Here is a 10,945-nt window from a genome sequence, read left to right on the forward strand (position 1 = left end):
TTTAAACTAATTGAGGTTTTGTCAATAGAATGAAACTATCTTGGAGAGGGGCCTACGACTGGGGAACACAGTAAGTGCGCGCTGTGCGCAGAAATTTATTATGTTGCTCATTTTATAAAAAGTAACGTGGTGAAGCGGCCTAACCTATCTATTGTTTTGCTTCAAAGTTGTTTATATGTTTCTTTTAGGCTATGGATAGTGACAGTCCTCAGACGTCCCCTGTCAAATCCTGTCCGTCATCGCCCTACAGATCTCCTGTTTCTTCGCCGGCTCAAAGTGTCCAGTCAAGCCCTTTTATTGAAATTCCTTCGTCACCAATCTTGGGTGATTCTGTAACATCACCACTTGCTGAGAAACGTAGAAAATTAAACTCTCAGGTTAGTCCAGATCTCTGTTGAAGATGTGGCCCAATTTATACAAATATATTTATCTATGATTGTCTACCACTTCATCTTTTTTTTTCTAGGAGCCTGAATCTACAATTGACCAGAATGAGCATCATCGTCGTGAGCTGTTTAATGATGAAGAAGATGGCACAAGTGATAATATTGACAATGGCCGTAGTGAAAATTTGGGCAGTGGTGAACAGTCTTGTATCGACCCAGAGGATGTGCCAACACCCAAAATCAATGTAAATGTCTTTGATCAAATAGATTTGCCAACATCCGATCATGAAAAGAATGACAGCAGCGATATTGAAGTGCCAACAACATACATATTAGATGACACTGATTCTAGCTCTGAAGCTGGGGACAGCACAAGCAGCAGCAGTAGTGAGCAGGGCAGTGAAAGCAGTATTGAAGATGACACGCACAACAGAATCAGCAGTCCGAGTGAAAGTGAAAGTTCCAGTGAATCAAGTGATCAAGATGATAGTGATGATTCTGATCGTTTCTTGTCGCCAAAGGTGTATGAAAGTGAACTTTGTGACTTAACAGTGGATGAAGGTGTCCTTCATTTGATGGATTTGTTTACTAAGTATAAAATGTCCAAAAAGGAAACTGGAGGTATTTTGAAAGTGATTTTGAAGTTTATTCCAAAGTTTAACAATATGCCAGCCACAGAGTATGCGTTATTTAAGTATGTAGAGAATTTATGCCCCATTACAGAAGAGAGGGTCCACTATTATTGTTCAAAGTGTTTGTTTTATTTAGGTCTTAATGAGATGAAATGTAATCTTTGTTCAGCAGACAGTCATAAATTTTATCAGATATCCTTAGCTGACCAAGTGAGAAATATGTTTGAACAGCATGGATTAGCTGATATTATAGACAAATATAGGCAAGAGAGAATTAATTCTGCAACTGAAGGAAGCTACTCTGATTTATTAGATGGTTCTGAATTTAAGAGAGTTCAAAGAGAGGGCATGTACAATTTAACCTTAATGGGGCACTCTGATGGCATATCTATCAGTGAAAGTTCAGATGTGTCGATGTGGCCTGTAGAGTGGGTAGCTGGTGAATTGCCACCTCAAATCCGCTACAAATATGTTTTAATTAGTGGGATCTGGGTTGATGAATGCAAACCGTACATGAATACCTTGCTGAAACCTTTTGTTAAAGAGCTTCAAGAACTGCATGAAAATGGTGTGAGGTGGGTACACCCCAGAACAAAGGAAACCCATGTAACTTATATTTCTGTTCCTTCATTTTGTGGAGATGCCCCAGTGAGGGCTCAGCTTCAAAATATTCTAATGCATGGAGGGAGATATTCTTGCAACAACTGTGAACAGAAAATGAAGAAACTACCATCTCAGCCCGTTGTCCCTGGTAAGCGCAAAAAAAAAAGAAAGAGAGTGTTTATGTTTCAAGAAGACGAGGCAACTCTTAGAACTGCAAGTCGAATGGAGGAGCAAGGCATAATAACTAGGCAAAAATATGAGGAACATGGTGTTTGCAGTAAGAAGGTACGACCTGAAAAAGGTGTAAAAGGACCAAGTGTAATTTCTGAAATTCCTGGATGTGATCGTAGCACTGCAGTCTTTCCTGAGTACATGCACCTTCTACTGTGCGTGATAAAGGAAATGATGACATTATGGTTTGTGAAGGATGGGCCCTGGAGTTTAAAAGAGCACCAAGATGAAATAAACAAGTTTTTGAAAAATCTGAGGGTCCCAGATTTTATAACAAGAATTCCACGCAGTACTGCTAAGTTCTCTCAGTGGAAGGCAAACGAACTCCGTTCTTTTGTGCTGTACTATTCTGTCATTATATTTGAAAAATTCATGAAACCTAATTACTTTCAGCATTGGTTACTCTTTGTCCATGGCATATATTTGCTACTTCAGGAGAGTGTATCTGAAAAGGATAGACAAAGGGCACATATTTTGCTTAGAATGTTTTGCAGGCAATTTGCTAATCTGTACGGTGCCTCATATTGTACTTTCTACATTCATAATATTACCCATTTGGCCTTGACAGTAAAAAGACATGGCCCCCTCCATTGTAATTCAGCATTTATGTTAGAAGATTTTAATGGTACCCTGGCTAAGTATGTACATGGAACCAAGCATCAAGGTCGAGAACTTGTAACAAATGTTAAGCTGGCTATGGGTGTTGAGGTGTTAAGAGTGCGATGTTATGGAAACCAAGGTGGCATACTAGAAAAGAAAATAGAATTCAAGAATGAAATAAGAGGATTTTCTTTCAGCGAAGATGAGGCAAAACTATTCTTTTCAAGTGACATGAATGCTAAGAAGAAATCAAAAGTGTATCAGAGAGCTGTGATTGGAAGGGCCAAATTCACATGTTCTCTGTATTTGAGGCAGAAGAAAAGGTGTAATTATAGTATCATGTATGTAGATTCTTGTGGGAATAATGTTTTTGGTGATATCAGATATTACTGTGAATCGGGTCTTAGCAAGAGAGCGTTGGTTGATAAGTTCCGTGTAGATCATACTAAGTCCTTTTGTCATACTGAGTCAGGCATAGTTATCAAACATATTGTACCCATAATTCGTACAAGAGATATGGAAGTTATTGATCTTAATAATATTGTTTGCAAGGTTGTAAGTATTGGTAATTTTGTTTGTATGAGACCCAACAAACATGAATACAATCTGTGATATATTTCAGGGTTTTACAAAAAATTAAAAAAGCTGGTATTACATAAGCTTAACTTTGGTACAGAATCCTGGTGTGGCTGTGACATATCCAACAATACAAAATGTAAATTGCTCTGAAATAAAATTTTAAAAATACTTCACATGTTATTAATTGGCAAAATATCTTTCACAAACTTTGACTACAAAACAACTTTGACACATTGACACATATTGACAATTAACACATATTGACAATTGACACATAATAAACTGATGCATAAACTTTCTTGTTTATGACATAAATATTTAAAGTCACAAATGCTCCTCCACTATTTTTGTTTCTTTCATTAAAAAGTAACATCATTTAACCACGCCCGTGGTGCTGGTGACGTGCTGCGCCGACGTGCTGCTCGGCGCTCGGCTCCGCACCGCGTCAGCTGGTGCACCAACGTCCTCGTGCTCGGCGCACTTGAGGCAGTCCGGGGTGGCGCTCTGGTTGGCGGCGTTGAGGCTCAGAGCAGTGGGCAGAACGTCCTGCGACGGCCTCGAACCAGGTCGACTGCACTCTAAAAAAAATCAGTACAGAATTTTGTAACATGGTTACGCAGCTTTTTCAATAACATGTGTTACAGAAATTTGTATCCCGATGGATACAATTTTTTTCTTTGTAACTTGGTTACAGAATTTCGTAACGGTTATAAAATTTGTAAATAGTCGTTATTCTTCCAAATCAAGCTTCAAAATGAGAAATTTGTTCGAACGTAGTCTCCGTGGGTCTGATTGATGGTGCTTATGCCATTCTTCGAGTAACAACTTTCACAGATGTACTCTGAGAGGTCGGGAATCGAACCCCAAACTCTGGGTTGGCGGCCCGCCACGCTACCAACTGCGCTGTGCGGACGCCGTGGAGGGAGCGGCGCAGGTAGCCGGTGACCTGAGACGCGCGCGGTAAGGGACGGAGGCCTTGCCAGCCAAGCATACACGAGACTGAATCTCTTATTCAGAGTCGGGAAAAATAAAAGCACATGAAAACTCTAAGTTTAACTTGTCTCTATGGGCACTGCTGTTCAATTTTGCCCTTAAAACATTATGTTTTTATCTCTGATACAGAATTTAGTATCCAGTTACAATTTTCTGCATCAGTTATGTTAGAAACATAATATTGTAACCTTCATGTAACAAATTTCTGTATCAAGGTCCAAAATGATTCATTTTTCTGTAACCGGCACATCTGTTACAAAATTCTATATCACTTATACAAATATTTGTAACCAATGAAGGTGATACAAAATCCTGCATCAAAAATGATACAAAATTCTGTAACTTTTTTTAGAGTGTGGACGTCCACGGGGAGGGTGGTGCACGCAGCGCCACACTTGGTGCACACGTCGTCCGACACGCCGTGCACGGCCCTGGGGACGAGCGCGGCTGCGGTGTACAGCGACCTGGTCAGCTCCTTGCCGACCAAGTCCGGGACGGCGGCGAAGGCGCGCTCCTGCAGGACTCGGAGAAGTGCTTGACGCAGGCCGGCACCGCGACGGCAGCGGGTAGCACTGCAAGTCAACTGATTCCGAGGGCCGCCTATTCGTCGCTCTGTCTCTCTCGCACCTAGACGGGACGCCCCACGAGTGCAAGAGAGACAGAGCGACGAAGGCTTCGAAGGCTGCCCTCGGAATCAGTCGACTGCACCCGGAGACGGTCTGGAAGCCCGCGCGCGCCGAGCTCTCCCAGCGCGCCGCGAGCATGACGCGGGACTTCCCTGCAGGACGGCGCCCGGTGCGGCCAGCGTCCGACGGGCAGGGCCAGCAGGGCCATGGGCTTGGCGTCGTTGACGCGCAGACCCGACTCGGCTTCGAACTTCTTTACGGTCCTCACGAGAGAAGCCACTTCCGCGACGTCCTGCAGCACCACTACAGTGTCGTATCGACGTACATACGCAGAACTCGCCAGCCTGCTGTCCGTGCCATCGACGCGGACCCCGACGAGCCTGGTGTTCAGGGCCTTGAGCAGCGGGAGCTGGCGATGCAGTACTGCAGCATGGACACTGGACCACCCTGCGTGATGCCCTCCAGCAGGTCCACGGCCTCAGTGATCACGCCGTTGACGACGATCCTCCTGGTGGTGGCTCCCTCGTACATGCTGCACAGCAGCGCGATGACGTCCTCGCCCGCGCCGTGCCTGCGGAGGACAGCCCACAAGGAGTGCCGCAAGGTGTTGAAGGTGCCCGCGATGTAACAATTAACTCAAACAGCAGACTGATTCCGAGAGTCGTTTTCGTCGTTCTGTCTCTCTCGCACTCACAGGGCGTGCCGTATAGGTGCGGAGGCGACAGAGCGACGAAAAACGACTCTCGGAATCAGTCTGCAGCTATTTTGATCGTTCTACCGGGGCCGCCAATTTGCTTCGCTCTCATTGGCCATCGTTTTCACGTGACGTCACAAGGCGCTATTTTTCACTTCAGCCTAGCCTAAGCTTTGGAAACCTGATGAAAGCACAGATATTTATCCTTCCATTTTCTGTTGGGTCTATCTAAATCTGAAAATAAAACGCTGCTTTTCGCCTGCGGTAGCATTCAGCCTGAGACAAGTAAGTGCATAAGAATTTTGCTCACTCGAACTCTTAATGGTTATGTCTTTGCATCCAGATGGGCGAAGGCAAGAATAGAACATCTAAAACACAACTTCGCAATATTTTAAAAAGCACATATTGTTGTTTTGCTCATTAGTGTTTATTATTTTTATTATTTGTTTGTCAGTGACGCTTGTTGTGATCATTGGAATATTCCCTGTGGATGGTCAAGTTTGTACCTATTATAATTTCAATACTCATGGGAAACATTATGGAAGCGGAGACATTGTAGAGCTGCCACGCCATGAGAATCAGCTGACATCAGTAGTGATTCTTGGGATTCATGGTAATAATTTTCATCTACGGTTCTGATCAAATTAATTGAGTATGATATGGTTGCTTAGTAAGATGATTTTTTTCCAGAGAACATTAGCCAAGCACAAGATGAGGCTCATCTGTACTTTAAGCGCCTTTGTAGGTGGGACGATGTGGATCCCAAAGATGTTAAAGTATTCGGTCATGACTTGGGTCCAATAGAAGAAGAGGTTTCGCAGATAGCTCTCTTTGAAACACAAGGAATCGAAGGTATATTCACTCTACTCAAGTTGTGTATTTTATTCACTGCAAACATTTTTGAAAGATTATTTGATATTTGCATTAACATCCTTGTCAAGGAGGTTTTAATGACTGTTTTTGTTCTAGGACCACTGCTTTCTCGAACAAATACTTTTGAATTGATGGGCCGCAACCAACCAGAGTCTACAGAAGATTCTTAACATGTATTTGTTACTATTATTTACTTTGCCCTGTCATTAAAATACAAGCAGCTTCACAAGCTGCTTGTTACCAAACAGACCACAGTTTTCTACTAAATCTCAAAGTGTCTCAATTCAAGACCAAGAACACCTTTCTTGTCACAAATATTTGAAAAACGTCTATTTAGAAGCTCGCACAGGGTGAAATTGGGAGTGAAAACAAAAGCGAACACTGGAAAGACAATAAATACCACTTTAATACCCTGCTTGTTCAACGGTACTTGAAAATCAATGTGAAATATGAATGGTGATGAGTTGGGTAGTCACACCTAGTGATTGATGATGCTCTTGACAGCTCGGTGAACACAATGAGAGTCTGAAAGAAAACAGAGATAATTAATTGAAATGCTTGCAAGGCTGAATTACAAGTAACAATATTGAGTGGTGAACTGAGTCGATTCTTATTTTTAATGCAGTCCTGCCAAATTATTTGAATATGCAATGCTGATTGAAAATTACATACTTTGCTGTGGATAACGATTGCAGATAGCACCAAATCTGTCACGGGTGGAACATTTTGCTGCTCGCAGAAGCTCTTACTGAATGTTTCTTCGAAGCACAGTGAACCTGAAAAAAAAGCAGAGTAATGTTAGTTAGGATGAGTCCTCTAGGAGTTCAGGTATAGGTTGAGATGTGTTCAAGAAAGTAATTATGCAAGCAATCAAAAATGAATCCATCCGTGAAAAAGAGCAAATGTGACTGGTTTGATCAGATTTACAGCAAATAAAAAATTTGAAAGTGCAGTAGCATTGGAATCAAGATTTAATGGTAAATAATCACACAGAAATGAAAACCAAAACAAAGGTGACTGACGAATCAAGGTTATGGCTGGGTTTGGCATTATTATATAACCGTCTGACACTCAGGTGATTTCTATGCTGCACAAAATAAAGTAAACTAGAATGCAGAGATAACGAGCGTAACTCACCACTCACGCACAAATAACAATACTCAATTCAAGTCGCAAATTGAACGCAAAACATCTTGTCATCACTTCCGAAAACACCATAGCTTGAAGATCGATCTAGATCGAACTCGCCAGAGTTCGAGTGTCTCGAGTCTCGACGGTCAACAATCGATATAGAAAGGGCGGCACTCTTTTCCTCGTTTAAATTGATCTAACTGTGTTTTAATAAGGACATTAATAAACGTTAACAAGCATTCTTAATATGTGCAGCAACTAAGTCGTAATAAAAATTCACAAAAGAAGTCTTATAACAAGTAATGAAACAACTTATAAGAAGTTACAAAAACATTCTACTAATAAATAGTAGTAAAGTAACATATTACATTTTATTAAGCCTTTTTAACTTGCTTAGTAAAAAAGTGTGATTCAATTAAATTTTTATTAGCTTATATTAAAATGTATTAAAAAAAAAGGGTACTTGTAAAAAATTTATAAAAAAATTACAAGCGCTCATAAAGTTTTATGAAATTTTTTTACGAGGGCGAGAGCGGCGCGCCGGCAGTCGGCAGTGCAAGCCACTCATGCCTATCTTGAGCGTCTCGGGTTTGGGTGTCGCAGGCTGCGTCCGATGAGGTATCCCGCCATAGTACCAAAAACAAATTTTACGGGTGTTGAGTATTCATGTGATTAGCCACCAAATTGTGCATCCTCGCTTTGAAACAACGAAAATTATACCCAACACAAGTGGTATGAGTGTCCGACGTATGAGTGTACCACCGACATTGCGAACATGTTTATAACACAAAACAATGGCACGTTAGGATATCCAAAAGTTAAAATAAAATTGACATTTTGGTGAATTATTATGCGTAAGAAATTTGTCAAATGAAGAGTTCCAAGTGTTTACTCTTCCAAGTGTTTACTCTTCCACATTAATGAACAAAATGTCACATTCGTCATCGACAAATTTTTCTACTAATAGTGGAGAAAAAAAAACGTTAACGCTAACGCTAACGTGAAAGCAGATGATACTTAAGAGAATGTTTATTGAAATGTATGAATGTGACATTTTGTAAATTTCTTTCAAAGAGTAAACACTCGGAACTCTTTTTTTGACAAATTTCTTACACATGGTAATTCATGAAAATGTCAATTTTAGTATAACTTTTGAATATTCTAACGTGCCATTGTTTTGTGTTAAACATGTTCGCAATGACGGTGGGGCACTCATATGTCCGATACCACTTGTGTTGGGTATCATTTTCGTTGTTTCAACGCGAGGATGCACAATTTGGTGGCTAATCACATACTCAATACCCGTAAAAGTTGTGTTCGGTACTAGGCCAAGGCGCCTTGCGGCACGCGGCGTGTCAGCCACATCTCCAAGCGGGGCCGGCCGGCCGGCGCGCCACCCGAACCCGACCTCAAGATAGATAAGCAAGAGTGGCGCACACAGCCGACTGCCGGCGCGCCGCTTCTCGAGAGGGGCAGGGGTTCGAGGGGGCGCTGCACTATGCGTTCTACGCACTCAAGGTTCAAGTGTGTGTGTGTGTGTGTGTGTGTGTGGTGTGTGTGTGTGTGTGTGTGTGTGTGTGGACAGTTGCGGGGTGTGGCGGGGCGCGGCGGGACGTGGCGTCTCGGCAGAGGAAGAGGCGCGGGGGGCAGCTACGCGATGCGTAGCAGCGTCTCGTGACGAGAGGAAGGGGAGCGGCACCGCGCAACGTGAGGGAGGCACTTCATGAGTACTAGATATAGCTCGGTGGTTAAGCGCCACAAAAAAGGCGAAATGGGCAAAACATGTTCGGAGCGATCTGATTTCGGAAATCGGTAGATTTTAACCTCCTCTCTCAGATAAGCCTTGGAGCCAAACCCGGAAACCGCGGGAACCATCCGAAAAAGCGGGTTGCATATTTGCCAGGGGTACCGCCGCTTTTCCAGTTAAAATCGGTTATAAATCAAAAACTAGGCGACGCATCATCGCGGTTGAAACGGCGGAGCGTCGGGAAGACTTGGAAGAGTAGATTGGCGTTGGTTTCATCTTCCTTGCATCAAAACTGTGACCTACAGAGTCTATAAACTGATTGGACACTGACGTTCAAAATCAGAAATTCACAATTTGCACGAAATTTTTCAGATCGATTGTATGAGTTATTGCGCACCAATAGATGCGCCCTTCTGTCAGCTACCACGTGAGCTCTTAAAAAATGGGGGTCGTCGCTGTGGATTTCGAACGGCAGCGCTTTAAACGCCGCCAGGCGGAGAGCGCGCGGGCCCGCCGGGCGGTACCGCGGGCTGCCTACCCGGCCTCTCCGTAAGGCGCCATGTTAATTTCGCACCTTATTAACATTTTTCCCAAGGAACAAAAGAAATGCCTCTGCGGGTCAAAAGCTTTCTTTTGGCATCAACTAAAAGTGGGACGAGTGTCATTGCGTTCGAAGGATTTGCACATTCATTTCACTTACACTTGCTACCGGACCTAACCGGACCCAGCGGCAAGTCTAAGTGAAATGAGTGTGCAAATCCTTCGAACATAATGACACTCGTCCCACTTTTAGTTGATGCCAAAAGAAAGCTTTTGACCCGCAGAGGCATTTCTTTTGTTCCTTGGGAAAAAAGTTTAAAAGGTGCAAAATTAACATGGTGCCTTACGGAGAGGCCGGGTAGGCAGCCCGCGGTACCACCCGGCGGGCCCGCGCGCTCTCCGCCTGGCGGCGTTCAAAGCGCTGCCGTTCGAAATCCACAGCGACGACCCCCATTTTTTAAGAGCTCACGTGGTAGCTGACAGAAGGGCGCATCTATTGGTGCGCAATAACTCATACAATCGATCTGAAAAATTTCGTGCAAATTGCGAATTTCTGATTTTGAACGTCAGTGTCCAATCAGATTATAGACTCTGTAGGTCGCACACTGTCATTCATTTTGCGATACTTTTACTACAAATTTTTGCGATAAAACCGAGTTTGCGATTCCCACGATTTATCGCATCCTGGAGTGCGATAATTTTTTTATTGCACTTTTTTTGCAATATCCACCCCATAATTTTTGCGATAATAGAGCGTTTGTAGTAACTTTTATCACATTTTTTTCTGCGATAACTTTTTATTGCATTTTCTTTGTAGTCATTATCGCAAAAATGCAATACTTTATTGCAAAATTTAGCTATAATTTTTTTATTGCAGATATTTAGTTGTCATTATAGCAAAAAAATGTGATAAGTTTTTTATTGCAAAATATATACGGTGGTTATCGCAATTTGAATAACAGTGCAGTTTTGATGCCAGGAAGATGAAACCAACGCCAATCTACTCTTCCAAGTCTTCCCGACGCTCCGCCGTTTCAACCGCGATGATGCGTCGCCTAGTTTTTGATTTATAACCGATTTTAACTGGAAAAGCGGCGGTACCCCTGGCAAATATGCAACCCGCTTTTTCGGATGGTTCCCGCGGTTTCCGGGTTTGGCTCCAAGGCTTATCTGAGAGAGGAGGTTAAAATCTACCGATTTCCGAAATCAGATCGCTCCGAACATTTTTGGTGCTTAACCACCGAGCTAATAGTGGGTTTATACGCCCGGGTTATACGCCGCGCGCGCAACCCGAGCCCCCGCAGCCGCCC

The 10,945-nt window shown here is 42.9% G+C and overlaps 2 protein-coding genes and 1 long non-coding RNA gene across 3 annotated transcripts; 2 read left to right on the plus strand and 1 right to left on the minus strand.

The window, feature by feature from the left end:
* Positions 1-3,359, plus strand: LOC117648357. The gene is made up of 3 exons (XM_034390852.1): positions 1-70; positions 189-377; positions 467-3,359. Exons 2-3 carry the CDS (start codon positions 192-194, stop codon positions 3,062-3,064), a joined length of 2,784 nt encoding a protein of 927 aa, XP_034246743.1. The 5' UTR covers positions 1-70; positions 189-191; the 3' UTR covers positions 3,065-3,359.
* A 2,085-nt stretch (positions 3,360-5,444) lies between these two features.
* On the plus strand, positions 5,445-6,466 carry LOC117648358. The gene is made up of 4 exons (XM_034390853.1): positions 5,445-5,629; positions 5,799-5,957; positions 6,035-6,196; positions 6,314-6,466. Coding segments are annotated over exons 1-4 (396 nt in total). The 5' UTR covers positions 5,445-5,628; the 3' UTR covers positions 6,388-6,466.
* LOC117648359 lies at positions 6,318-7,553 on the minus strand. Its single transcript, XR_004587897.1, has 3 exons — positions 7,355-7,553; positions 6,890-6,993; positions 6,318-6,742 (listed from the first exon to the last, which is right to left on the minus strand). It is a non-coding gene; the product is annotated as an uncharacterized LOC117648359 (long non-coding RNA).
* Between the last annotated feature and the right edge of the window lie 3,392 nt (positions 7,554-10,945).

The sequence above is a fragment of the Thrips palmi genome, unplaced genomic scaffold (assembly GCF_012932325.1).
Source record: "Thrips palmi isolate BJ-2018 unplaced genomic scaffold, TpBJ-2018v1 HiC_scaffold_3, whole genome shotgun sequence".
Taxonomy (NCBI): Eukaryota; Metazoa; Arthropoda; class Insecta; order Thysanoptera; family Thripidae; genus Thrips; species Thrips palmi.

What these genes read in the sequence shown, in the direction of transcription:
- LOC117648357 (XM_034390852.1), top strand. Translation starts at nt 192, where the DNA reads ATGGATAGTGACAGTCCTCAGACGTCCCCTGTCAAATCCTGTCCGTCA. An exon ending in GTAGAAAATTAAACTCTCAG is followed by an intron (nt 378 to 466) that starts GTTAGTCCAGAT and finishes TTTTTTTTCTAG; the next exon opens with GAGCCTGAATCTACAATTGA.
- LOC117648358 (XM_034390853.1), top strand. An exon ending in AGTGATTCTTGGGATTCATG is followed by an intron (nt 5,958 to 6,034) that starts GTAATAATTTTC and finishes ATTTTTTTCCAG; the next exon opens with AGAACATTAGCCAAGCACAA. An exon ending in TGAAACACAAGGAATCGAAG is followed by an intron (nt 6,197 to 6,313) that starts GTATATTCACTC and finishes TTTTTGTTCTAG; the next exon opens with GACCACTGCTTTCTCGAACA.